General features: G+C 41.6%; 2 protein-coding genes across 7 annotated transcripts in view; both read right to left on the bottom strand.

Annotated features, from left to right (window-relative positions):
* Positions 1-11,463, bottom strand: part of LOC101168163 (regulator of G-protein signaling 6) — a 45,775-nt gene extending 34,312 nt beyond the window's left edge. For 3 of the 5 annotated variants that reach the window (XM_020713386.3, XM_020713387.3, XM_011490433.4), the window contains exons 1-2: positions 11,132-11,463; positions 9,142-9,237 (exon numbers count right to left, since the gene is read on the bottom strand). In XM_020713386.3, the coding sequence (XP_020569045.1) occupies positions 9,142-9,225 (84 nt within the window). In that variant the 5' untranslated portion in view covers positions 9,226-9,237; positions 11,132-11,463. Of the gene's footprint in view, positions 1-9,141; positions 9,238-10,665; positions 10,802-11,131 lie in introns of those variants that run through there. The other 2 variants (XM_078940772.1, XM_078940771.1) reach the window with 1 other exon arrangement.
* A 2,260-nt stretch (positions 11,464-13,723) lies between these two features.
* Positions 13,724-27,847, bottom strand: part of LOC101170559 (signal-induced proliferation-associated 1-like protein 1) — a 38,695-nt gene continuing 24,571 nt past the window's right edge. The window contains exons 6-21 of one of the 2 annotated variants that reach the window (XM_023951459.2): positions 27,433-27,536; positions 27,086-27,243; positions 23,263-23,842; positions 21,670-21,944; positions 21,333-21,590; positions 21,082-21,225; positions 20,827-20,981; positions 20,668-20,750; positions 18,815-19,236; positions 17,944-18,135; positions 17,522-17,684; positions 16,262-16,460; positions 15,980-16,138; positions 15,775-15,892; positions 15,511-15,589; positions 13,724-15,379 (exon numbers count right to left, since the gene is read on the bottom strand). In XM_023951459.2, the coding sequence (XP_023807227.1) occupies positions 15,236-15,379; positions 15,511-15,589; positions 15,775-15,892; positions 15,980-16,138; positions 16,262-16,460; positions 17,522-17,684; positions 17,944-18,135; positions 18,815-19,236; positions 20,668-20,750; positions 20,827-20,981; positions 21,082-21,225; positions 21,333-21,590; positions 21,670-21,944; positions 23,263-23,842; positions 27,086-27,243; positions 27,433-27,536 (3,233 nt within the window). In that variant the 3' untranslated portion in view covers positions 13,724-15,235. The remainder of the gene's footprint in view (positions 15,380-15,510; positions 15,590-15,774; positions 15,893-15,979; positions 16,139-16,261; positions 16,461-17,521; positions 17,685-17,943; positions 18,136-18,814; positions 19,237-20,667; positions 20,751-20,826; positions 20,982-21,081; positions 21,226-21,332; positions 21,591-21,669; positions 21,945-23,262; positions 23,843-27,085; positions 27,244-27,432; positions 27,537-27,847) is intronic. The other variant, XM_023951460.2, reaches the window with a different exon arrangement.

The raw sequence follows: 27,847 nt of genomic DNA, 5'->3' as shown, positions 1-27,847 counted from the left end.
CTATCAGTGGTTCAAATTTGGAAACTACTTACTGAGTATATACCATGGAAATGTTTTAAGATTCAATATATTGAGTTTACTCTAATCATTGACTGGTTTAACCATCAGAGGAGAAAAAGGTGTGATTACCAAAGTTTGAGAGGGGGTGATCTTGGCGAGCTCTGGTGTAAATATGGAGACGATACATTTCAAAAAGGAAAGGTAAAAAGATGCAAAGGCTCAGGTATGTTTCACTGTGGTTCCACATCCTGGAGCATCACACTTTCTGAACATGTCTAATGCTCCTTTAAAGATGTGACTCAATAGGACAAATGAAACATCTGCCCCGTCATTCTTATTGCTCAATAAACTATCAAATTTTCATCAGCCGAATGGAGGGAATTCTGACCCGTTCTGCGCCCACTGTGCCGCACATGTGACTTGGGTTGCCACTTTAGTAATAACCTGTGCTCATCAGCGGCAGTGCCTTGAATAGAGTTCCACTTTGTTATGAAACAAAGCAAAGCCAAAGGGACAGGAACGAAAATCATGAGTCAATGATTGAAAGGTCCTCATCTTTTTAACCTCTTGATGCCTGGATTTTTATCCACTATATGGAAAAAAAAATTGCAATTAAATAAATTCACTGATGTTTTTGCCTTTATGTAGATGCTAAATGAAGGTGATAGATGCATATTTGTCTCAATAGGCAACTGGAAGTGACCGGAGCTCAGTGATCTATTTTTCATGACTACTCTGTTAAGGCCTTTCTGAAAATCATTAGTATTTCCGGAAAGAAAGAAGGACTGCAAGCTCTGAGGTTTTTGAACGCCTCTTTGGAAAGAAAACCCTTTCAGGCTTTTAAAACATTCAGTGTGGTGAGATTTGAAGCCCTTTTTTCCCCTTTCAATGATTGTTGCAGTTTATGCGTCTCTGAACCACGACCTTTGCAAAAGTGGAAAAATACAGTAGGTGGTGCCAGTTAGTGTGGTTGTTGCTTTAAAAAACCTGAAGCTACTTTCACACCACCCTCGGCAAGGCACGTTTAAGCAACCACTTCCAATGAAACATCTATGTTAATGAGTGTATGTGTGTTTTGGGCTTCTGCATTCAAAACACTCAATGTCATGTTTACAAGTTTCTATGACCATTTTCAGGCTCCACGTACAGAAAGCACAGCCATTGAATGCAGGTTGAAAGTCAAACTTTGACCAATCAGGGGCTCGGATTTGGCAGTGACAAATGGGTAGTGTCCTTTTTAAATGATGTAAGTGCCAACTGTTTGAAAATTGATCATGAAGGAGAAATCAATATTTGTGGTTTGTGCCCGGCTAGAATTAAATGACCTAAAGTCTTTCATATATCAAAGTAGAGCTGTGAAAGAAAAAGCCTGGAGCAAGATTCCCGAGATTTGCACCACTTCAACATTTCACATTTGCCTCTTCCAGAAGCTAGTAAATAGTAACAAAAGAAAACGGAAAAAAAGCCCCTCCCTGCTTGTCCAGTGTGAACACCATGGGCTAAATCCGTGTTCAAGAACCTGCATTTAGCGTGTTTGTTAACACGTGTCACATGCCACCAAAGAACAGTCCACCCTACTTTTTATAGACTCAAATATAAAAAATTAAGTGACGTTTTTTATAACAATTGTAATGAAATACAAATAATTTCTTGTAAACGTCTCTGCGCTCAGCAACTACTGAATTTAAAAGGGCCTCAAACTTTAACCAATATTCATTTGTAACCAATATTCATTTGTCTCAAGATAAAAACCTGACTGCTTTTTTACTTTTCTGATGGTTACCTGACAACCCGGGATCTTTTTATCTTCCAGGATGGGTTCGCTTAAGAGTTTAAGCGAACCCATCCTGGAAGATCTCACCACCGTGAAAGCTTTTTGTTTTTCTTATGCTTTTTCTCCCCACTTCCCTTAACACAGTCCAGTTCTTTACTAATTCACTGCGTCAGCACCTCCGAAAAATTACATGAAGCCGGTGCACTCAGACCAGCCGCAGCATCACCTCGAGGGACGGAGAAGCTGCAAGTTTTACCAGTACGACGGTAAACCTGCCTGTCAGCATTCAGATTTTTTTTTTTTTTTTAACTTTTTCGTCACTGAACATCATTAAAACAAAAGGTTAGTTTAGGTAATATCTACACTGACAAAGGCTGTTACTTTCTTTTTTCTCCTCTGTGGGGGCCCAGCGTCCTGCAGAGATGCTGAAGTTATTCACAGCACAGCTGAAGGTGTTGGAGGCGAGCTCCATCCATTGTGGCATTCCAAGCAGGCTTTTCAGTCAGCATTAGAAGAAAGGCTTTGGAGGTTTTTAAGGGCGAGGAGAAGTGGGACACAGCAGTGCCAGCCATTCCCCCACATTAAGCTCTTTTCTATCACCACTCTCAGCATGCATACATCGTTTCACACTTTCCATTAAAAAGGAAAAAAAATAAGTTCTAAACCAGCTGGAGTAATAAATAGGCTACTTTACTGGGATTTTGCAAACATGTATTAACTGTGAGATGTTCAGAAAAGACTTCCCTCACTGCAAAAAAAAAAAAAGAAAAGCCTTTTCACTTCAGACACTGTCATCTCAAAGGATGAGAGAAATAATCCTGGCAACCAGCTTACAAGATGCCAAGTTATTATCCACCCACGGTTTGTTTTCTGTGGATTTGCAGGATTTTCATGTGTTGGTCATTCTGCTTAGCAGAAAAGAAAGAGACGGGCCATCACATTAAACAGGCAGTAGCTGGTTATGTAATGGATAGGGCTCCGCGCTCGCACTGTTGTTTTATCTTATTGACACAACCATGAAAGCAGCCCAACAACCCACACTTGCACTTAGCATCCAGGCTCCAGCTCATACCGGCGCCTCAGATAAAGAGTCCCATGGTGAAAGGGGAGATGCCGCTCAAGCGGTTGTATTCGATAACACTCGGGGTTGACTTGTCCATGCAGCCGCAGAGGTGACATCCAAAGAGCGGCTTTGGACACATGAACAGGGGCCCAAATAGAACTTAAAGACAAGCGTCTGGCATGGACAGCTTTATAGGAAGCAGCAGGGAGCTTCCTTCTGACCACAGCTCCTGTTAGGCCCCCCAAATCCAACCAGCTGTCTTACCTGTTCTGGTTGGTAAATCAGTGGTGCAGGAAGCTGCTATTTACAGTCTTATTCACTGCCAGTCAAGGGAAGCATCCTGCCCATCTGTCGTGAAATTCCTCCTTTTTTTACCCATATTTACATATCATACATCTGGGAGGATCAGAGGGAGCGCCCTCTGTGCTCTCTGAAGGCTCCTGTGATCTTAAACTGTCAGCTGAGGGAGGTAAACATCACACCAAGCTTCTTCCATCTGCAGGTGGTGGACATGCGCTAGTAAACAGTAAAAAAAGAAAAGAAGAAGCCCCTCCCTGCTTGTCTAGTGTGAACATGACATGTTTACGTAGCATGTGGAAGTGAAAAAGGTGTTTAAACCTGTTAGTCACCTCTCAGCTGATGCCCAAGGAGCAAACACCCAGTATCACATTTAATCACTTTAACAAACACAACTTTAATAGGCTAATGTAAAATGTTTTCTATTATAATTCCAATAAAATTGCATTTGTTTTATGCTACTTTTATGGTTGTCTCTTCAAATGTAGGGCATCCAAGAATAAAAATTCAGAGCGATCCTGGAAAAACCTCCACGCTCAAGTGGACAGACGCGAAAGTGAGAAGGATATAATGTCGAAGAGGAGCAGGTATTTTACTGAAGACAGAGAGTTGGAAATGGGTTTCAATTATTAATTAGCAGGAAGGAAAAAAGATGGAAAAATGCAGTGAAAGATGAGAAGCGGAATGATGGATGCAGTTATTGGAGGGAAAAGAAGACTGTCCTGAGGCTGCGGTTTCAGTTTGAATGTTATTACTGCTATTAGTCCCAAACAGCTGGGTGACCACTGTTTAAATTTGAATATAGGGTTTTTGGTCATATAAATATTGTGCACAGTATAAAAGAAACCTGTGCCACCCTGGAAACATCTGGCCTCAATTTATCTGAGCTGCAATACAGGTTTGTTCTACCAGGTGCTGCAATAAACCACTTTAGGGCTCTTTCTGTGCATGTCCCAAGTGTGGTCAGAAGCACAGGATGGGTCTGGAAGGGCATCTACAGTAAGATAGAACCCTTTGACTGTATATGAGAACTGGACTGAGGGACACCCCCTCCCCCCAAACAGGAAGACCCTGCTGGTTCCAAAAAGCCGAAATCCCACAGACATTTATTAAGAAATAAACAGTTATTGCTCAGTCATTCTATTTGCTAATCACAATTTCTTTTCTTAAAGTATTTTTTTGTAGTGCAAGTGTCACAAAACAGGCAGATGGCTGGTTTCAATTGCAGCAGGTTTATTAGCTCAGCTAAAAGTCCACAAAACTATCATGAGCATCAGAGAAACAATGAGAGTAGTCAGGATCCAGGCAAGATTCTGGGCAGGCAAACTGGGTCAGAGACAAAACAGGTTCAGGAAATCAGAAGATCAGGTCTGGATATAACACTCGGTAATGCAGGCGGACTGGCACAAACAATTCTTCGCACTGAGTGAGGCTCAGTGCAGTGTTTAAGTAAACTATGAGTGATTGCAAATGAAAGTCAGGTGTGTAGCATCCAGAAACTGTGCGCTGGGGTTGCTGGGAGATGAAGTGCATGTAGAACTCTGGAGACGGTTCCCACTGATGACCAGAGGGGGAGACAGAGTTCTGACTTCTAACAGTGAGTTATTCAAGTCATAAGGTGATCAATCAGATGCTTCAACAAAAGTATGTGGTCTAATATCAAACGTTGGAAACGTCTGGTAGACAGATTCCCCGGAGCCCGCTTTCAAGTGTTAGGTTTGGCTGAAACACGTGATTGAATCGCGGGGTGATTTACGTGGGTGATCCCGAAAGGGAATCATCAAAATAAAAAGTAGCCACACCATGGAGGAGTTTTAAGACTTGTTTAAAATCTACAAAGTAAATGTAACTTTTTCTGCCTTGATTAAAAATGCATGTATCCTTTCATCTGTCTGCCAAAGCCAACCTGGCTACTGTTATACAAAGGCAGAATACACCCTGAACGGGTCACCAGTCTGCTGCAGGGGCACTCACTAAGGGACAATTTAGAGATACCATTGAACCTATGAAGGATGTTTTTTGACGGTTGGAGGAAGACAGAGTGAAAATCCTCACATGCACGAGTAGGACATGCAAACTCCACCTAGAAAAGACCCAGCTGGGATTTGAACCAGAGCCTTCTTGCTGTGAGGAGAAAGCATTAACACTACACTGCATTACTATGGATTTATTTTTGCTTTTTGACACAGCTCTGCAAAATCTTTTTAAAATTACTCTAAATTGGCAGCGATAGACACAAAGTTTTATCTGGATAAAAGTAGTTTAGTCGTTGGTTTCTTCCAGCATCCTGAAGCTGAATGTAATCATGGTGGCTTGTCAACAGAACAATGAATCTCTCTGCAGTGACTGCTGCACAGCTATCACACTTCAGAAGAGGCTTTGACTGCATACATGAGACAAGAGGTGTCCTCTATTAATAGTTTTTGAGCTTCCCTTCACCAGAGCAGATACTGAACTTAATTGCATTTCCCAGCCAACCACAACAACCTGAGCAGAAAACAAGAAACACTGTTTGGAATCGGTCACATACACCACAGCAGCATGACTGTTTGTATATATACGTCCATTTTTTATTTGTTATTTTTGGGGCAATAAAACGTCCTGCAGTTATTGCCTTGTTTTGCTTTACTCTTCTCTCTCATGGGAGGACACAGACGATTGTACTGCTGTTCTTCCACTAAAGATTTATCCTCTTCTTCTCCCCACCAATACACTTCTCCTATGGCTAAAAACATCACATTCACTTCAAATCTATAACTGTTAGATAATGTGCAGATTTTGAAGTAAAAGATATTTTAATGTCTACATAAATAAAATAGCTGCAAATCATAGAAGCATTAACCAGCTGCAAGAAGATGCTTCCAGCTGAGGTGGGCTCATGCCTTTGGGATGAGGTGTTTTCCCAGGCGACAGAGCATATTGAAAGCCATCTGCCTCTCTGCGAGCAGCGCCTTAACGCCACACAAGGCTGCCCATCCACGTCGCCCATCCACGCCATCCACAGGCCGTGAGCGCTCAGCTCACACCGACCTCCTTACAGCCAAAAGCAGGCATGCTTAAGATAATTGAAGGTTTCTCTTATTTTTATTTTTTTTATAGAAAGCAAGCATCGGAATTAGACCAAACACAACTGTTTTGCTGTATCTCTGAGCGTGCCGTTCACAGGACACTCTCTGCTGCACATCAAAAATCCAATTTACAAAACAGAAAGGGCAGAAAGTCCTGACACCATCAGAATAATCTGTCTGCTGTCACTGTGGATGACTGGAACAAAAAATGACGAATATTCCCCCGGGCAGCTCTCTGACAAGCAAAACCTAGCCTCTTAAATGCACTGCCTCCAGGCATGTGCTTCGTTATGTAATGAAGCTGCACTGTGAAATCCATAAAGATGCCAAGTGTAACATCCAGCTACAGTATGTTCTCTGATGTAGATTCTTGAAATGCATGAATGTACAATTGTGCATGAAGAACAAATCTGTTGCAACGCAGCAGGGGCGCGCATACACACAAATGATTCTGACAGCCGCAGAGGGGGTCACAAAAGAAAAAGGGGAAAAGGATGAGGTGCTCCGGCATGGGCAGCTTTGTCATAAAAGAAAAAATAAACGTTATTTGAACTAAACAACTGTTTGTTACTCTCAAATCCACATCCAAATATCAAGCACACTTTCAACAAACTGACTTTACAATATTATTTATTATTATATTTGTCTTTGTGTTTTTTATTAAGTTATTTATATCTGTAGTCAAGTGAAATGTCCATTGTTGCTGCAGGAATTTGCCTCAGCATTAGCAGCTTATTCATAGTTTAAAGTCATGGTCTTTTTGGTGTTTTTAACATGTTCTTGTGGCCTTTTCTGATGATGGAGGACATTTCTAAAGGAAATTAAACTCAAAATTTGATGTCTGAGTATTTCTTTATTCAAATCATGTTGAAGTAGGGCTGCACGGTGGCGCAGTGGTTAGCGCTCTTGCCTCACAGCAAGAAGGCCCCCGGTTCAAGTCCCGGCTGGGGGACCTGAAAAACTACATCAATGGGGGACCTTTCTGTGTGGAGTTTGCATGTTCTCCCGTGGGTGGGTTTTCTCCGGGATCTCCGGTTTCCTCCCACCGTCCAAAAACATGCTACATAGGTTGATTGGCAACTCTAAATTGTCCATAGGTGTGAGTGTGAGAGTGAATGGATGTGTGATTGAGGATATTCCACCCTGCGACAGACTGGCGACCAGTCCAGGGTATCCCTTGCCTACGCCCAAGTGGCCGGAATAGGCTCCAGCAACCCGTGACCCCGAAAGGGAATAAACGGTTAAGAAGATGAATGAAATGAAAAAAAAAAATGAAAATCATGTTGAATCCAGAGCTGACTAAAAAAGCCATTTGAAAAAAAGTGTATTTGTTGCATAGACAATACGTCGGGTGGGCCACAAGCTCCCCGTTTCAGGCTCTCCACAATGGGAAGGGGAAGGATGGCGGGGTTCACTCCACGCCGATTGTCCCACCCAAAACTTAGAGACCACTGCCGCTACGCAGACACTGTCCCAGAAAATGACCGATTTTTTATAATTAATCAGCATGATAATAATTAAAAGACCACTGGGAACGCTTTAAAATGGATCAAACTATGATGGGAGTGGGCGTTCAACAATGATGTCACTAAGCAGGCATGGATGGTTGGAGGGTTTGACAAAAAACTGACAATGTAAGCAGGAAAGAATATTTTTCATCTAAAGTACCCAAATGAAAAAAAGTGTTTGGAGCGATGTATTTAAAAAGCTTCAGATAAATACTTTAAATCGATGCAAAGGGTCTTTAGTCAATAATAAAAACTTAGGTTTTACTTCAGCACAATGCTTTTTTCCCCCTTTTTAGCCACTCAGGCATCCATCCTTGCTCAAAGGTCAGTCACAATGAACCACAGCTCACTTGACGCTCTGATTCACTCTGCTTGACTGAGTCGTAAACCAGGGTTGTGATGCAAGAACAAGTGTTCCGGTTGGTCCTTCTTTTCATTCATCACTCAGTCGGACTTCAGGAAAACTTAGAGGACTTGGGGCTTAATTTGTAATTATCTTGGCTGATATCTGAGACGAGTGAAGCCACACCCTAAGAGGTTTTCCCAAGTAACTCTCCGTAAATTATGTTGCTTCATTTCCTGCCCACCACTGATATGTGACACTTGAGCAAAAAGGAACAACGGCTGCAGCATCATCAAGATTTCAAACAAACAGAAGGGGGCTTTCCGTTTTTTCCAGGGTGGCTGCACTCGAGTTACCGATGGAGAGTGTCAAGAAATCCCAGCAGCTATCAACGTGTTCTAAATGTAATAGCTAACCAATGGCCTTGCAGACTTCATTTTGCATCCTGACAATTGTATTTACCTGGCTTTGTGGATGGACAGCTATTAGCAGTATTTGGAACAGAGGCTGTCACCTGCTCAGTTGGTTCACTGATCAAAACACAGTGAAAGCAGAGGATCCTGTTGGGAACGTCTGTTTAAAAAAGAAGATTTATTGAGTGGAAATTGTTGCAGCCGAGGAATAAAATCCAATTTTTGGAAAAGGAAATAAATATTCGAAGATTCTGCCACCCCATTTAAGAAAAGCACTCTGGAAATCAGGCTAAAAAATGACAAACCCTCCAATCCAAGTTGGTTTTTACAAAAATGAGATACCAAAGGGGATGCAGTAATTACCCTTGACACCAAAAGGACGTCTCCCCACACTGAGGCAACTAAGAGCTCTTGATTAAATGTAGGTCTGTCTGATGACTGACATGCAGGGAGTTCTGAAGAAATATAACCAGGCAGATCCAAGGTTTATTTTCTTAGATGTTTAAAAGAAAGCGTTTCTGACACATGACAGTGAAACCAGTGAGTGGTAGATGCACACTGAAACAGACCGCTGCACCATCAGGAGCCCGTGCACGGGTCATTGCTCCTCTTCTGCACATCACACTGCGTCGCAGACAACGGACAACCACAATAAACATCCAAATCAAGCCTTGCCTTTCTGTAGACAATCATGTTGGGGGAGTCCTCCTCTGGATCCATCGTGCCGACCCCACCCTGGTCTTTGGAGCCCTCTGCCATTTTCACTGAGGCCTGTCAGAAGAACAGAGGATGAGGAAAGCTCTGCAGGACACAGAAAACAAAGCTCCTCGATGTCCCTCAAGATTAAAGATTCCACACTGCCAAAAACTGGCGCCATTGGTCGATTTTATTTAAATAAGCAAATAAAATCTGCAAATAGGGCAAGAAAAATGTTCTTACCAAGAATTATATTAAAAAAAAAACAATTCTAGTCACTAAGATGTGCCTTCTCAAAATAAAATTATTTTGCTACTAAAAAACTTTCTTATAAGATAGTTTTCTTGTAAGACAAAAAAGAAAACACATTTTCCTTAAAACAAGTCTTTTCTACTTTCTTAAGACTCAGTTTTTGCAGAAGTGCACTTTCAAGACCTGCTGCTTTCTCCGTTCAAAAGCATCTGCAATCAAAACAGCTTGTTTTCTCAAATAAGTTGGACTGTAAAGATCTTGTAACTTTGGAAGCATAAAAAAAAGACTGGGCGGTAGAGTAGAATCGGACCTATTTGAGCTCATCTGATATAAATTATAGAAGAACAAATGCAGACAAATGTGTCGGCACAGAATAATCAGTAATTATGTATAACCCCTACAAACCCTCAGCTGTCGTGCTGCTGATGACTCATCTTTCCTCAGATGAAAACACTCCTCTAATATAATGAGTTAACTCTCACATAGGTGGTAATGCTAGTTTAAATGCCTGCAGAGCTTTTCATAGTTACGCCTTAAAACTCACAATATGGTGTTTGCTGTATTTTATTTATTTTTTTGTTCTGAACCTGCCTGTAATTTCCTGAGCTGGGTGCTTTGGGAGTCACTGTTAGGGGGATTTACTCACAACCACTCAACATTCCCAGACACTTCTAGGAAGTCAGTGACAGAAATAATTCTGCTAATCTCAGGTTTTATTTTATTTTTTTATCAGCTACCCTTTGCAATTCACAAGCTTTGCCACTCTGCCAGGTTTTATCAAAACCTGATTATTGATTCTTGGATCCAGAGACAAATAAAGGCGCCAACAAGACTAAGTGACCCTCCAGTGTTGGAAAAAGAGGCAGGATGATGATATAAAGCCTTCAACCTCTCACTTCTTAAGTCCTTCTGATTCTTGCAGTGATTTAAAAGAGATTTAGGGCATTTAGTTACATAACTTATGAGATGCTCAGTGAGAAAAAAAGTATAATAAAAGCACAAAGGTTTAGTGCCATCCTTGGAAAACTGGTAAATACGTGGGAGCATATAGTTTAGTGAGCATATAGTTTAGTGAATGAGTAACCCTCTATCCTTCCCTTCCCCTTGTTATTGCCACCAGAAGTGCAGACAGCAGCACTCCCCATTGGCTAACAGGTCTGTGCTCTCTTAAGAGTCCAGGCACATTAGACAGCCCATATTTGTATTCACATCAGAGGCCAAACACAAAGCCAACACGTATGGATTTCATACCTGTTCAAGCAACTGTGCGAAGAGGTGCAACGAGAGCAAGGGTTTTTAGAGACACAACTTCCTCTAAAGAAATCAAAATCTGCACAAATAAAAAGCCCACAGGGTCCAGGATGAAGAAGCAATGAAGACACAAGGTGAAGCGGAGAGTTCCCCGTCTCACGGAGCAGTGTGTTTGTGTGTGCACCTCAAATACACACACAGCAAACACCAATTCATGAAGGGGGCAAACAGAAAGAGGGACTTTGCACACGTATGCAGTAAATGGCACAAACTGAAAGGACACACAAACACACAACATGCGAGCGGTGCCCCACATCCATGCCGAACCCACACTGCAATGGAGATTCCCAAATCCCTGTTTGCTCCCCAGCATTGCAGCCCCACATCTTTGACTGTCACTGAAGCATTTGTTACCTGAAGAACCAAAATAACAGCCGGTCCACTCTGCCGCCCCCCCCCAACCCACCTTAGCAACAAACAGCAGGCAGCTTCATGGTGTAATTGGCAGAGGGAAGTGAAGAAGAAGGGAAAAAAAAGCAGCAAAAGATAAATAGAGGGAGGGGGAAGCTGGCAGGACACTGCAGTACTCCTTCAGTCCTCCTCTTCTCCTCCTCCTCTCTTCACCAGTCCTGCATTGCCCTGGCAGCTGAGGAGATCCTCACTTGCGCACACCTCTCTCATCCCTCCTCTTCCCCTGCCTGCATGCGCTCCAGACTGAGCGGCGAAGAGTGAGGGGAGAAAGAAAGGGGGCGAAAGAGGCTGTGCAACAGAGAAAGGCAGATCAAGTTGAAAAAAAAAGGGGGAGGGATGAAGGAATTAGAGAGAATAGAAAGAGGGAGGAGAAAGACAGGCGGCGGCGGGGAGGGGAGGGGTGCGAGCGCCAGAGAGCTGTTGATGCACAGCAGAGGAGAAAGGAGGACAGGGGGGATGCACGTTGCAGCAGCGCCCACTGATGCTGAAAGTAATAAACTCTTCAATGAGCTAACATTTCAATGGTGATATAAAAACACACATTTATGATTTTATGTACTTTTTCCAATTTTCATGCAACTGAGATGACCCAAATACTATTTTTTCCACAAAATTATTTCAGAGATTCTGTTCTTTAAGTTAACAAATGCGCACTTCAGTTTTAATCTGGAAACTCATTCTAGCTTAAATGGCAACCTAAACCATCAGCCTTTTTTTCCTTCTTCTTTTTCGTAAATTAATTCCCACAAGCCCTGGAGGAGGAGACGCCAAAAATACACAGTACTGGCAATTTGTGAAAGCTTGCATGCCGAGTAACAGCACACACAGGAGTACAGATGTCTGCATAAGAACAACGTTGATTCTCATTGTTTTTCGTTTTTTTGTTTCCTATCAGTTTCCTTAGCAGGAATCCTGGGAGGAGTGATGAAACCCTGGCGTCATGCCTTTTTTTCTTCTTTTTTAAACATTTGTCATGCTTCCAGGGCTCAGAAAAGAAAAGATCCCCCATTGGGGGTTTAATCAAGCCTGACACAAAGAAAAATCAAATCTCTTGTGATTAACTGCAGTTCTGTCGTCTTTTATTTCTTGAGGGAAAAAAAAGATCAAATTATCAAGAAGAGGCAGCAGCAGCTCTGTGTAAATTTGGTAACCAAGGGAAACTAGGGTTGAACACCGGCTTGTGTGACAGGTCTCACCTTCTGCTGCCATGTCTACACATTTACATGAGCCACTTCGTCCATGTGGCGCCCATAAAAAGCACAATGCTTAGGGGACTCGTCTGACATGCAAGGGTAGGGCGGCGGAGCTATAATAATTTGTGTTCATACTAAATCAATCTACACAAACACCCACACTGCCAAAAAAGTTACACTAATGACCACATGAAGACAAATCCAGTCCAAATGTTGAGTTATATCTTATGAATAATAATTAGATTCAGTGCAAAAGATTAAAAGGCGTCTTAGGTACGAACATACAGTATGTCAAAAAATAAAAGTTCTGATTAAATTTCTGACAAAAAATTGCATACACCTAAAAAATGGCCATATACTTAATGAAATACAATCTCCTTTGTACATAAAATGTCCTAAATCTAACATCACACAACGTTTCCACTTTTGTTCCTTATTTTTACACAACTGTTAAATAATACTCTATTTTTTTTTCTTTTTGTGCAGCAAAAAAATTTAAAGGCAGCATTTCCAACAAAATAACTCAGAAGTTTATTTTTGTAGAAAACAGCTTTTCTTGAAAATCCATTAAAAAAAAAACACTTTTATGCTTTAATCCTATTATAAGCCTTTTTGTTAAAAGGAACACAAACACACCATCCAGCATTTTTTTTTCCTGTTCACAGAAAAATACATTAAAATGTTTGAGAAGTGAGAATACATCCAGGAAAACTTGTTTATAGTGTTGCAGCTCTAACAAATGACAAATATACTTTTTACCATTTCACTTGAATTTTTATCATTTAGGTGTCTTAAAGGAAAATTGTTCTGGTCAAATATAAGTTTAAAAATCCCACTCAGAGGAAAATTCTGTTTTGTTTTGTTTTTATACTGTGGTGTGTTTATCTGACGGAGGGCAAATATTAGGAAAAATAAACTCAAAATTGCATTTCTGAGTATTTCTTTATTAAAATCATTAAGAATCAGGAGAAGATAAAATGCAGTTTGAAAACGTTTTGCATGTAGAAGCTACAATCGGCCAGCCACAAGCCTCCTGCTCTGCTCCATTCTGATGCATCCACTTATAGATAAATACCATGTATGTTTTTGTTTTGCCTGTCCGAGCTGGGATGTGGCTAAAACTGTACAAGAAGATGATCGGAGTGGGACGTTAATGGTGCCCTTGGAAAATAGGTTGACCTTAAAAGTAAAAAAAAAAAGCAAACATGTACTAGACTTGCCATCTTTAATTATTTTTAAACACAATAATTCCTTAAAGTGTCCAATTATACAAGCGCACTTAAATGTATTTATATTCACACAATTTTACCCCAATCGCTAAAGAAGCGCAAAAGAACACAGAAAGCGAGTTAATCACCTCGAAGACGCTGCAACAAAAAACTATTTCGCCAGAGTCATTCAATAAAATATCTTTAATAGATATTAACATATTTTACACATCACAGCTCAGTGGAAACAGATGACATGCGTTTACACAGTTCATAATAAAGGGCAAAAGGGCAAATCTGCTGTTTTAGGGACCTGGGACTGATTTTTTTTTTTTGTTTAAAGAGTCCGGCTCAAACCATTGCCCCCCCCCCAACCCCCCCCCCCCCCCCCCACACACACACCTTTCTTGACATTTTTCTCTGCTTGCCAGTAAAACAAAATATATAAAAAATGACAGTAAAAAAAAACCACGATTTAAGGTGCAAATTTTGATGATTAGTAAATTCTTCCTATTTACATCTGCACAGTGTCTTCAGGTATGAAAATGAAAAAAAAGGATCATTTGATTATCATATGGACCATTTTTATGTGGGATTTTCAAAGTAAAACTGAGGGAAATGAAGGAGTTTCAGGAATTATACCGTATCTCACTACATCATACACTAGACCGTACCGCTTTAATTTAATCTGACAACTACAATTCAGATTGAGGCAATTGTGCATGCTGAGGAATTAATTACATCTTGTCAACACTAGGTGGCACTGTTTATCCATTCACTGCAGCAAGCAAGGCATTTTTGTTTAAGGTACAAAGAAAAAAACGCATAAAGGCTCACAGAGTGTTCATTAATATTTTTGTTTTTCTTATTAGCTTTTGAAATATAGGATAAACTTTGTTTAATATAGGAAAACAGCGCCGACAAGTAGATGAATTTACCTGCATGTGGCCTTTTTTTTTTTACCTTTTGTCATTAATCCTCCTCAGATTATTATTTCCTGAGAGGGAAAGAGAAAAATAGTTGTTTAAATCAAATATTTAAAATAATCTTTATTATATTTGTATACTTTATGGCACTCACTATGATTTTATACGATATATGTTCTGTTCTCATCTTTCAACCGTTCAAACTCTTGCATAATTCTTTTTGACACAGGACGTCTGTGTCCTTCCACTCAAAAGGGACATCTTATCCTAGCTCGTTTTTCCTTTAGGTTACTAATACAAAAATAAGACATTTTTATTCACTGAAATTGAAAAAATTAAATAATGCCTTAACACCAAAGAATGTAATTGAATAAAGTATCAGCTGCTTCACACTGTTTTCCAACTCCTGAAAAGCACATTTTAATTTGACTGAAAGGATCTTGATTAGAGATGAGAAGCTAACAAGGACAGTGTTGCTTCTCCTGACATGCAGGGGGCATCAGGGGTCCGATCTGACCCAGAGCGGTACAGGTTTAATGGGAGTGCATGCAGATTAATCTGGCACACAATTAAAAGCTCTTTTCTTCCCTTTTTTGCATTTCATGGTGACTGTTTCACAGCAAAACAAAGTTAGAATGGAAATTAATCGACGTTGGGACTGGTTTGTACAAACCCAAGGACAACTGTGTCAGTAAGATCAGCACTGAAGTTGAAACGAGCTTGAGCAGTGGTTAAACTCCCAAAGCAGAAGAGGGGACGACACCTCTGTGCGTCAGTTCATATCAATCGTGTTGAAGACCCACTCTGTGAACTTCTTCAGCTTAGCTGAGGCGCTGTACGACTCCTCCAGGAGGCGCTGGTTGTCTTCCCTCAAACTCTGGATCTGAGCCTGTAAGGAGGCCTTGGCATCCTTTTCCTGATGGAAGCAAAGACGCGTCAGCTACGACATCCTCTGGATGCATTTTTGACCTCCTAAATGTTATTAAGCTCTCCCATAACAACTTTTGTGTGCATCAAACAAGATGGGTGGAGTAAAAAACAGCAGACCTTATTCAGGTCCTCCTGCAGCGCTTTGACCATGGACTCCAGCTGGTCAACTTTCCCCAATAAGATGGCTGGAGTCTCTCTGAAAAGGAAAATTGAGATCTCATCAACTCAGCCATTCACTACAGGTAATTCTCTACCGTAAGTCAACTCATTCCCAAATGAGGAAAGATCTGGGTCTAAATGTGTATGATCTTCCACTATGATCTTTAAAAAGTCACATAAAAGAAAACTGAGGGCTGTAGGCTGTGGCTGGAGGCTCCTTACCCTGGCAGAGGCTGTCTAGGGGGAGCTGCCTGAGGCTCAGCCTGCTGAGGGATGGCAGCTGCCATGGCTTCAGCAGTGGAGTCCTCCTCTTGGGCTGTTAGAAAAGCCAGCCGCTGTTCTACAATGGAAAACGTGAAAAATAGGGATTTCCTCTGATGAGTATAGAGGTGACAGCAAAGGCACTGAAAACAGGAGGTTTGCTTACCTTCAAAAGCTTTGGCTGCATCCACCAGGTGAGCCCAGTCAAGTGGGCCATCCACCCCGGCATCGGGCAGAGGCATGAGGGAAGGATCCTGCTGCTGCTGCTGCTGCTGCCTTTTTTTCTCCTTCTCAAGCTCTGAACTCTGGGATGCAGACAGGTCTCCTGGAGGAACAAGAGAGTAAAAGCACCAGCGGGATCTGTAATTAGCATTTTATCTGCTCGCTATGGAGAAAAAAAATAACCCGCAAACATTCATGTGGTTTAATTAACAAAATTGGGATTCACCGAGGGATTTGTGTGATGCTCGGCGGGTTGACCCGTGGCGGGTTGTGGGAGAGCGGGGCAAGGTGGAGCAGGTAAACAGAAGGTCAGAGGTCTCGTGCGGACCACTCGAGGACGTTTCCCTCTGTCCGCCGTAAATGCTCTCATCTGAAAGCGTCCTCTGAAGAGATCGACGGCTGGGTGGGGGACCAGGGAACGGCGGCTGTATAAAGAAATGAAAAGGAATCAGTTCTCAGGTGGGAACTCACCTGAAAAGTGGCAAGTCCCTGCATGTTCTGCAGAAGACACCTTGGTCACTTCTTCTTCCTCCTCATGACCCCGAAAAAACTGAAATGATCTCAACAATTCTCATCCTGTTCTGGATAAGCTCCTCTCAAACTGTTAGAGAAGTTGAATTTTTTTTCTTGCTTTTTAAAGCTAATAAAAAAGTGCAATAAAAAAGCATGTTTTTATTTGAACAACTTTAGAGTTTAATTGTAGAAACAAATTACTTTAACCACCGTCCAGTAATTTTTTATATCATATTTTTTAACATATAAGACAACTTTGTTACTTTGGCTACTTGCTATTTAATCAGAACTATATTGACTTTAAATTTAAATTTCAAATTAGTTCAAAAAATTCATGTGAAAAAGGTCAACGATCCTCTTTCTGTTAATATAATAACTGATTAAACCCAATACTTGAAATATTTATTTATGATCTGATAGCTGGTAATATTTTTAAAGGATAGCAACATTGACCATATATATATATATATATATATATATATATATATATATATATATATTTTTTTTTTTATTCTTGAAGCAGCATTTTATTGGATAATTAAGTCTTTTCTTCATTTTCTGGGAATATTTTAATAATTTATAAATACTTTTAGTTGAACTTTAACATCTCTGAATTGGTTTTATAAATTGTGGTATTACATTTTTTTATTTTTTCCTACTTACCATCTGGAGATTATTAAAAAAAACTGCATATTTAAGGCTTTCACATATATTTTTGTTTGTGGAATTTTTTTTTTAAAATCTAGTAGATCAGGCACCAGATTAGAATTAAACACTATTTTATATTGTTTTAATGTTTGCCAACTCCTATTTGGGTTTTACATTTAACTCAGATTACAGACACTCCAATTTAAAGCTGCAGTCTTTATTTGTTTTGCTTGTAGAGCATTTTACGCCGCCTCAGATTGATCCTCCCCCTCAAAAAACATCAGACTTAAATTAGTATGAGGGAGGGAAGCACGTTCCTCTGTACCTTCTCTTCCGTCGTGGTGGGTGGAGGGCTGTCAAGCGTGATGAGCTTCTTCAAGTCTTCTTCCAGGCTGGATTTGGCCGTCTGCCGATGGGGCGAATGACAGCCACGGAGATTGGCTCTTAGCTGGGGTGGACCCCCCAGCAGGCCATCACTCGGGTGCCGTCTGGGAACAAAAAGCACAGAAGCACTTCAGCTGAGAACACATGAATCAAGCAGCTTTCAGACCAAAGGAAAAACAAACAAATAAAAAAAGGTAAGGATTCGGTAATCTCCTACACTACCACTGGATGGCACCACAACCCAAATCTGATCAAGCTCTCAAACTGGCTCAGCTTTTTGTGGTCAAATGTGGACGTTTCCACGGAGCAAACATCCACATTCTACAGTGCGTTACAACATGCTGCATTTCTGACGCGTCTCACTTGCGAGTGCTGGCAAACTCGATAGAGTTCACGGAGCCGCCTGGCTTCTTCCAACCGATGAGGTACTTGGAGGTTGCTCCCTGTCGAGGGTAGAAGCTTTTCGTCCCGGGGGACTGCAGGTTCTGTGACATGTTTGCAGCAGCTCCCTCTGCAGCCTCCCCCTGAACCACCAGACCTTCTGAGTGACCAGAACTGGTGAAATAAAAGACGAACGAAGGTGACTACTTTTAATCAGCTGTTAAACATATTTTTAGGATTAAATCAAAAGCAATTTCGCCATGTTTTTAGGACAACACAAACATAAAAAACCTTCAATAAGCTCATCCAATCCACTCCAACTATAACTGATTTTGTAAACAGAAAGCGGGGCACTATGTCCTTGCACGTCATGTTCAGCTCTATCCAGTATTTTTTTTTATAATGAGTGAGATGAAAGCTTATATTTTTATACTAAGATCTGCGCCTGTGGAGCGTGCAGGCGCGTGTGCGCACTGCAAAACAAAGCCCGCAGAGTAGCAAGCTTTTAGAAGTCGGTTATTTCTGTCTAAGCGAGAAAAAGACAAGGAGGAAAGATTTATTTGATTTTAAGGAAGCAGGATTCAGAGAAGGGTGGTGGTGGCGGAGCTCACTGTCTGCATTTCTAGCAGCTTCAAACGGATCTTTGTGCTCCATTTCTCCCATAGATAACCATGAGATGGAAACGCATCCAAATGCAAAGCCACTCCTCGCAGAGATTTCTTTTTAATAAACTGCAGAGCTTTTGGATTTTTATGCTGAGGATCAGGACTAAAATAAACCAGCTAGCGCTTAATGAAACATTGGAGAAAGGGAATATGTTCTACAAAACTTGATTGGCAAAACGCCAACACACCTGGACGGGGAGGGGGCATCACCTAGGCTGTATGAGCCCCCATCAGGACCCCCCAGGTACACGGCCGAGCTTTTAGTTGGAATCTCACTGCCACACGCCGCTACGACAGGAGCGTCCGGAGTGGGAGGTGAAGCGCTCTTGGCTCCAGGGCTGCTCGCCACAGACTCCTCCCATGGCACTTTCTCCTTGGCCCGGAAGGCAGCAGTAGAAGAAGCTGTGCTGCTTTGAGTGGCAGTGAGGGAGGAGGCATCGATGCCGCTGTCTGTGGACGTGCCCTGCAGGTACCCGTTGAGCTCCAGATCACTCTGCACTCCCGAATGGGAGCCAACTTCGTACCACTTCTCATCACTGTGTGCAGAGCTGGAAGCATTGCTGGACAGCGTGTTACTGCTCGACTGGCTGGAGGAATAGGGACCATCGGCCTGTTAGGATGAGAGACATTCAGAAATCAAACCTTGTCATTTCGGGGTCGTCTATCTGGAGTTGGCAGACTCATAAGTATCATAAAGATGGGTTATTATTCAACTGTTTAAAGCTAGTACTGTATTTTTGGGAGTATAAGTGGCAGTTTTCTGCATAGTTTGGCTGAGGGTGTGACTTATACTCAGGTGTGCCTTATATTAAATTTTTTATTTTTTAAATAAAAAGGCTTCTATTTTTGTTATTTTCTCACTAACAGCCACTACAGGGCACTGTAGGTGTATCAGTAAACAGCAACACAGAAGTAGTGCTGCTCAGTCTGATTAGCGGGTGGAGTCTAAAACTCCACCTGCTGGATGTCACAACATGGAGGAGAATCTCATCATTCTCCTCCTGAATTTTAAAAGAATTTTTCTTATTTGTATCGAAACAATAACAAAAAGATCCTCTATTTTGTTTCTTCCTTTTTTGTTCCCCCTCCTTGATTAATGCAGGACAGCAAGTTGTCAAACTGGGTCACAGAGACGGCCGTCATTCAGACACAGCTTCTGAACGATCTCATGAACCTAGACATGGAGACATGTTTAATGCTTTAGTAGAGCTCTTCAAAATAAATGAATAAACCAGATTTCTCAGCGTCACCCACGTCTTCCATGTATTGTGAATGAGAAATGCAGTCAGTGCTTCCATGTAGCGCTGAGGCTATAGGCTGTGTCACACTATGCAGCATTTGCGTGTGAATGAAAATTGGTCATACGTGAATATATGTGAAAAAAGTGAGAAAACGATTGTGGTCTTTACATGAAATCTTCAAATATGCATCCCGAATTTACCACGTCAAAACCACGGAAGAAGTACGACAAAACCACGCAAAGAACATGTTTACCCGCACTTCATTAAATTTCTTCACTATGACATTCAGGGCACTGGGCAGAAATCCCATCGCATCAACACCATGGTCATCACCCGCGATGCTTTGTTTCAATTAAACACGAACGATGAACACAAGAAACACTTGGGAATAACGTATATCGCACATGTATCACAAAACACTGAAGTTCATATGTGGGCAATGCGCTAAATGTAGGCAGTGGTAGCGTGACACGGCCTTAAAAACTCTTGATGGTAGCTCCTCCCACATGCGTCTGGATTATCTAGTTAATAAATACATTTTTGGACAAGAATCAAGCAGTGAGAGGCGGGGGGCACCATTTCGATGGGTAAATTGGACTCGGTGTGAACACATTGTACTGGGCTTGGTGGAGTTGTTCAGAAGCGACTTGTAAACGATTTTTTCTTCTTTATTACGTTTTTTTCTTTTGCTGCTGCGACTTATACTTAGGAGAGACTGGTGCAGAAAATACGCTATTTAAAAACTGTCCACTTCATGATCAATAGGCTCCTCTGATCATTAATTTCTAATTATTTCTCACCTTAGTGTTCTTGTTAGGAGATACACGGCTGCTCTGATCTGATGGCTGGAGTCGAGGAATCGTTACCTTGGACACCCCAGTGTCTGGAAAATGTAAGTAAGTTAGGATGGACACATGCAAACAGTCATGTATTTTGTTTCAACTTTGAGTTATGCTCACCCGAGCTCACTTTGTCTCCTAGTCTGCTACATAAATCCCCCTCGCCACTCCGGATCCATCCAACGCCAGTGCTCGAGCTTGCTTTCATGCCGTTGACCCCGTCGCCGGCTGCCTGACGCACAAACGACGCAGGCGACTGGCAGTTGTTGTTAAACCTGAAGCACAAAGGAACATCTCCAGTTATCCACCAATAGACTTTAACAAACTCCCAAAGTTTAGTCTGCACCCATGAGGCCAAAGCCTGTCAAAGATTACCCATCAGGCATGGACTTCTGTCTCCAGTGGCTGGAGCTGATGGTTTCTGCGTAGGGCAGGTTGGAGGGGGTGCTAGTGTTGTGCAGTGTGTGACCCATTACAATGGAACAGGCCAGAGCGTAGTTGTCATTCCCAGGGGAATATCTGCGAGGATACATATGGATGACATTAAGGACATATGTTGCAACCAGCCAGATGGCGATTCCGTCTGTCTCTCTGTTATATAACAGCAGCAGTGATCATCCCGTGACCTTTTCGGGTTCAGAGGTCGACCGTCACTGGAAACACTGCGGGGAATGGCAGCAGAGTTGCGTTCGCTGAGGTCTGCAGGCGGTGCTTTGATCAGAGTTCCTGCTGTGCCAGCGGCGCGGGTTTGCGGGCTGGATGAGGTCCGTGGCCACTTGCCGTTGCTGTTAGCTGGCCGGAAGGGGAACTTTAACTCATAGGGCATTCCTTCTTTGTGGTTTTTATAATCAACCAGGGGCATGTGGTAAATCTCTGAGCAGCCTCTGTTAGACAATCACAAAGAGTCATTAGAGAAACACCGTGCTCCTTCAGCTCAATCTCCACCTCCAGTGTCAACCATACCTGCGTGGTGTGGAGTCATCGTGGGGAGGAATGATCACCACCTTGACTGTGACAGACGTTCGGAGCAGGTCTATCATCTGCTCGTGGGACAGCGACGCCACTGAGACCTTGCAGATCTCCACTAGTCGGCTGCCCTGCCTCAGCCCAGCCTGCCAGGCATAACCGTACGGCTCCACCTCCGCTACGATACCCTCAAAGTTAACGTGAAAGCCCAACTGGCCCAAGGCATTGCGGCGTAGAGTCATCTCTGTGGTCTGACTGCCCTTGGTCAACAGCTGCAGAGAAAATAAAGAAATTCAGTTATTTTGCAGTTGCAGATACTTAAGTTTTAGACAGCAGTGAACTGATTTTGGTCAGTTTTCTTACTAAGGTCTGAGTTTTGCAAAAAAAAAACTTTTTAGTAAAATTCTTAAATTTATTTGAACTGCCATTTCAGCTTGTTACATAGTAAGCATTTTAGGTACATTTTTAAATGTTATGAAGGAGATTTTTATTTTAATCATTTTAAAGGAACAGGAATATCTTTGTTTCAAAATATTCTGATGTAAGTAATCAAGTTATCTTACAGTTTCATCTATTCAGGTGTTAAACTGAACACTGAATTAAGGATTATTTGACTCTTTTCCCCGCCTATCTTCCTAGATATATGGACCATTCAGAAGAAAAAATTAATCAACTTTCTGGTTTATTATTAATTTTGTCGTTTCATATAAAGTGTTTACTTGTTTGGACGTGCGTTCTAAAAATAACCTGTAGTAAAATAAGTGAAATTTGCAGGGTAGTTATTTATTTATTTTTTACAATTATTACTGATGTTTTAAGGCTGTAAAACCCCCCTCACAACACAGTTTCTAAACTTTTCTAGATTAGAAATGAACATTTTCACACTTTTCTCTCTCGTTTAAACTCTTAAAATTCAAACCTTTAAAGGAAAATAAGTCCAGTTTTATAGAATGAAAACAAAGATGTATGTAGATTTGGGAAGCTGAACAAATTCTGCACAGGAGACGTAGAACAGAGATGATTGACAAGGTCTACAGCCAATCAGGGCAAGGAAAAGGAAAGAAGAAAAAAAAACAGTAAAATAGCAAGAATGCGAATGGTGGACCAGAATATAGCAAGGGACCAGTGTATTAGTGTCCTTGAGCAAGATATTGGAACCCTATCATCTTTTGTTTGTTTGTTTAAGTCTTAACGGAAAAAAACAACAAATTATAAAGGTAATGCAAGTTACCTTACCTTTACAGAGACAGATTTATTTTTAGATCTAAAGAACCACTTTTTTAAATTTTTTATTTAAATGTTTCCGATTCAACCTTAGATTTCTTACCTTCAAAGTTCTTCTGGTAGTCAATAAATAAAAAAACAAAAATAAAACTTCAGGTTGATTTAGGTACCATTACAGCCTTAAAGGGAAAATCCTATTTAGAAGGTGTTGAGAATACCACTCAGCATTTTGCTTTTCTGTAATAATGTCTTAAATTTTGCCTATTTTGCCACCATCAAAGTCCTGTTTCTGTGTGGGACCTTTCCAGAGAACAGCTCAAGTATACATAGATATATCACTGCCATTCAGAGTTCTGGATGACTGACCTCCAGTCTTTTTACAACCTCTCCAAAGTCCTCGGTGTTGTTATTGATGGAGCGCAGTGACACGCTCTCTCCACGCTCATAGTAGATCTTCATGGAGGCGGGACTCCCCGTTGACCAACCGATCACATCCCGAGTGGCGCAGTTAAACACGACCACTTTGGCCTCCTGATCCAGCAGGATGATGAAGTCGTTGGAAATGGCCAGCAGGCACTCGCGCTCAGCCCCTGCTACCTGGTCCTCAGCGTGCACCTGCCAGGTTATGGCGCCCAGACTCCGCAGCTCCGCCCCGCTATACGGGCGCAGCTTCTCCCGTCGTTTGTGGGCCAGTGAGATAAAGGGGAACTTTGACGTTGGTTCCACCGGTGTGCTGGTCACGTGACGCTCAGCCAAGTCTCGGAGGTACTCCTGTCGTGTGCGTGTGGCCATGGCGCCGAATTTCTCTGATTTGTAAGCGGCTTTTTCTGCGTTTATGATTTTGGCCAACAGGAAGTCCCGAAAGACAGATGACTTGGGGAAGGTCACCCCCTTGGGGATTGGAGGCCCAAAGGAGGGGACGTCCTGGGAACGCGTCACAGCAATACTGAGGAGGTAGAAGAAGAAAAAAATAACTGTATGAGGTGTAAAGAAATGTGAAATCTAAAAATGGGGGGGGGAGGGATGAAGACAACTTCCTTTTACTTAAGCAGCAAATTAAAAGCTTTTTCAGAAATATTTAAACCAGAACAAAAGGAATCACACATTTGTCTTTGCGTCACAAAGTTGTGCAAGAACAAGTATCGTATGTGGTTTACTCCAGGTATTGTTACCTTCGACCTCTTTCAATTGTGAGAACAAAAAAGAGGTTCTTATCCCTGCAGAGGAATCTCTTCCATTGTTTCTTTCATGTCATTTGCACATAATAACTAGACTTATATTTCAATGAGTTGGACGACAGCTTTGGCTGACACAGACTTATGTGCAACCAGGATCACCGCATAACATAAACTCCAAAAAAACTGTTTTACTTCTTTCATTTTTGCAGAAACTTAAAACTAAATCAATATCTGCTCTATAAAATAAACGCTGTCACCAGAAAAGCCCACAAATGAGCAAAAGCTATCACGCTGCACTGGATTAGTCAACATGACAATCTTGATGGTACTCTATCCCCAGCATTAAACAAATCATGCGGGCGTCCCCTGTAGGATAGATGTTGCTCCCAATGCCTGATTAGTCTTGACATAAAAATAATATACATCCAATCACACGGGACAAGCTAGCTCCCAGTGTTGTCATCCTGCCACGGTTTGCTACATCAATGTATGGAAAAGCAAGCACTGCAGCTCTAGAAGCAACCTACATTTCCTAAACAAACGTCTAGTTATGTAACACGCCTGGCTGTCCCTGTGTGACATTGATGCAGCGCTTGAAAGCAGCAGATTAGCGCTCTGATGGCCCTGGGCCTTTTACTCCTCTAATGCTTTGGACTGGCTCAAAATGACATGAGGTTTTCTTTTTTTGTAGCATGCAAGAACAAGCAAAAATTAATCAGGTGACCCCACAAATGATAAACTCTATTAGAAAACAAGCAACGATACAGAGAATGTTAAATATTCACAAAATAAAAGTACAATCTTGCACAAATGGATGGAAAAAGGGTAATCACTTGAAGAATAACATTTACAAAAGTACATGTAATCCATGTGATGTGTGTTTGCAGTAAAAACCCACTCTACTGAACACTTATGCAACCAGTTTTCCAATTTTTTGTGTCACCACAGCCGTCACTCACTTACCTTTACTTTTATCACAAACTATCAGTTCTCCTCTGTTTGCTGCAGCAAAATATTGTCAGTCTCTGTTGTGGCTTAGATGAATATCCTTTGTTAAATTCTCAGGACACATCCCTTAGACCACAGCAGCCTCCTAACCAAAGGTTGATCCAGGCAAAGAATTCCAGTTTTCCCAAATCCTCAGAGAACTGCATCCTGAAAAACTCTTCTAACACTGTGCAAGTCTCTAGAAAATCTGATCCAACCCACGGAAAATTAGTAAAACTGAAACATTAAAAGTAGCTGGATTCTCCATCAGAATTGATCTTGCTCCATCTTCATTTTATCTAGAAGATGATGGGATCCGTCCACAGCACTTCAGATAAAAACAGACGAGGCCAAGTCTCCTGACCCTTCTGCACCCGAGGTGGACTGAGAGAGGACTGAGAAAGACTGCTCTTCACGGTCTCTTCCCACTCAGATGCATGTGCGGGTGAAGAGAGCTCTTTATGTGCATGGTGCTAACTCCTTCAGACCACTCCGTCTCATGCTGCCCTGAAGGCAAAGTGGCAGGCAGGGAGGGGGTGGGGGTGGGGGGTATGGGGGGTGTCCATGAGTGTGTGAAGAGAAACTCTTTGAATTAGTGTGCAAGTGAAAAAAAGTATGTGCATAAGCATGTAACTGTATGCACTGTGTGCAAATGGGAATACGAATGGGGTAACATGGAGGAACAGGAGCAAGGAAGTAACTGGGAGCAACTATGTGTGTATAATGTGTGTAGAAAGTCAGTGTGCAGTGGAGTGGCACAGAATAAGCAATGCAGACACATAGTTTGATCATCACAAGGTCAGGAAGGAGCTGGAGAAGAGTACCAACATCAATGCAAACCGTTACTGCACAAACAGTAGAAGCAAAAGAAAGGAGGGCATGAGCGGAGCAGCAGAATGGCCTTTAAACACAATGCCTTGGAGTCAAAGCTTTTGTCTTAATGCTACTGCAGCAAAACCCAATTTTATGTTACTGTGCAGCTTTTAAGAGTTCCTAAAGTAGATCTGGTCCACACCGTTTCTCTAAACTTTGATTTATTTGACAACAAAGGTTTAGAGAATATTAAAAAAAACAAAAGAGATGAATGCACTAGACTGGATCATAAAATGCTCAGACTGCAGGCAAATGTTATTGAGGTACTTGCACGATTTCAAAGGTTACAAAACAAAATAAAAACCCTTTCTGTAGGCCATTAAGTTGCGCCAAAATATTGTGGCCTACCCCCCTTACCATAAAAATGCAACTCTATTATCTGACTCATTTAAAAACAATAAACCAATGATACTTTTTTGAATCCATTCTGGGGACTGTTCATCTCATGCTCTGGGTGTTACCTAAATTGTTTGTTACAACATTACACATAAACTGCTCACTACCTCTTCTGCTTACTCTGGAACCTATTTTGCTGAACAGTTTTCCCTCGCTATATCGCCTTTCGCTGTTTTGCAGATTTTGTGTTCTGCGTTCTGATTGGTTGTTGACATTGTCAACCGATCTCCTCCATGTCTCCAGTCCCGAATGTGTTTAGTTTGCCAAATCTACATTAAATCTTCAATCACGATAGGATCTTCGCTTTCATTCTAGAATACTTGACTTATTTTTCTACAAAGGTTTGAACTTTGAGATGTTAAACAAGTGAGAAACGTGTAAGAATGGTCATATCTGATCCAGAAAAGTGTATGAAGTGTGTTGTGAGGGGCCTGAAAACATCCATAACTCAAATGTGCGGATTTCACCTACCGCGGAATATTTTTAAAAGACAACCCCCGTGATTAACCAGGGATCAATGTATCACTTTAAAGCTACTTTTACATTAAAACCAACTGTTGAAAGGGTTGGCACACAGGGTGTTTGCATGATAATGTGGCACAAAAAACACTAAACCAAAATTTTTAGCTTTGACTTTTTCTATTAATGCTAAAAAAAACAGAACTTCTTTTCTTTGATGCTCTCTTATCCATTCGGAGACCTTCCATGTTTAATTAGTCGCTCATTGCGTCACGATGTGCAGTGGTTGGACTCACCTGTAGCAGGTCTTGTCAGAGCAGGGGTTGTGCACCCGTACGATGATGAAGACGTGCTGAAAGTGAGAGCGAATGTTCCTTGGAGTGAAGGGGTGAGCACCTGGCTCCTGGAACACAATGGTCACGATGTCGTTCCCAATGTGGCGTTTCCTCAACAACTAGAAAAAAAATCAACAATAGTGATTATTTAGAGAGGCCTGAGCCTTAGGAGTGAAAGCAAAGTCAGACATTTAGTGTTCTGTTTTAAGTTGAAACTGTCTGAGAGTTTAAATGTTTATTTGAAGACATTATCATTTAAAATGATTGTCTTCCTTCAAACTTGTATCACATTTGGCGCTCCATCCTACCTGTTGTTTGTTGTTGGGTGTGTAAGGCAGCAGGGTCGACACGTGAAACATGATCTCATAGTCTTTGTGGGACGTATAGAGCGAGTGGGTGCCCGTGGAATCCGCTGCAGGAAAACAGCAGGAATGTTTTGAAACGTCTTGTGAAATGAGCCGTATTCTTGCTCTCATGAGCATGATCAGTGTTTTCTGTGCATGACAGGAAGCTGTTTCGCCACAGTCTAAACAATAACACAACAGTGAAGTGTGGATAATGTCAGTCTGTTATAACAAATGGTGCAAGTGGAGACTGCTTTGGTTTTTGTTTGGCTTTGATAATGAGGGAAAAGTACAAAAAATACTAAGAAAATAAAGCTCCACTGTTATTAACTTAGGCTAAAGCTAACCTAAATAGTAACTGGGAGGAAATCTGGACCAA

This window comes from Oryzias latipes, chromosome 22 (assembly GCF_053564925.1).
Source record: "Oryzias latipes strain Hd-rR chromosome 22, Olatipes_Hd-rR_3.1".
Lineage (NCBI taxonomy): Eukaryota > Metazoa > Chordata > Actinopteri > Beloniformes > Adrianichthyidae > Oryzias > Oryzias latipes.
The sequence above is the reverse complement of the archived record's forward strand: the minus strand, read 5'-3'. Positions and strand labels throughout refer to the sequence as shown.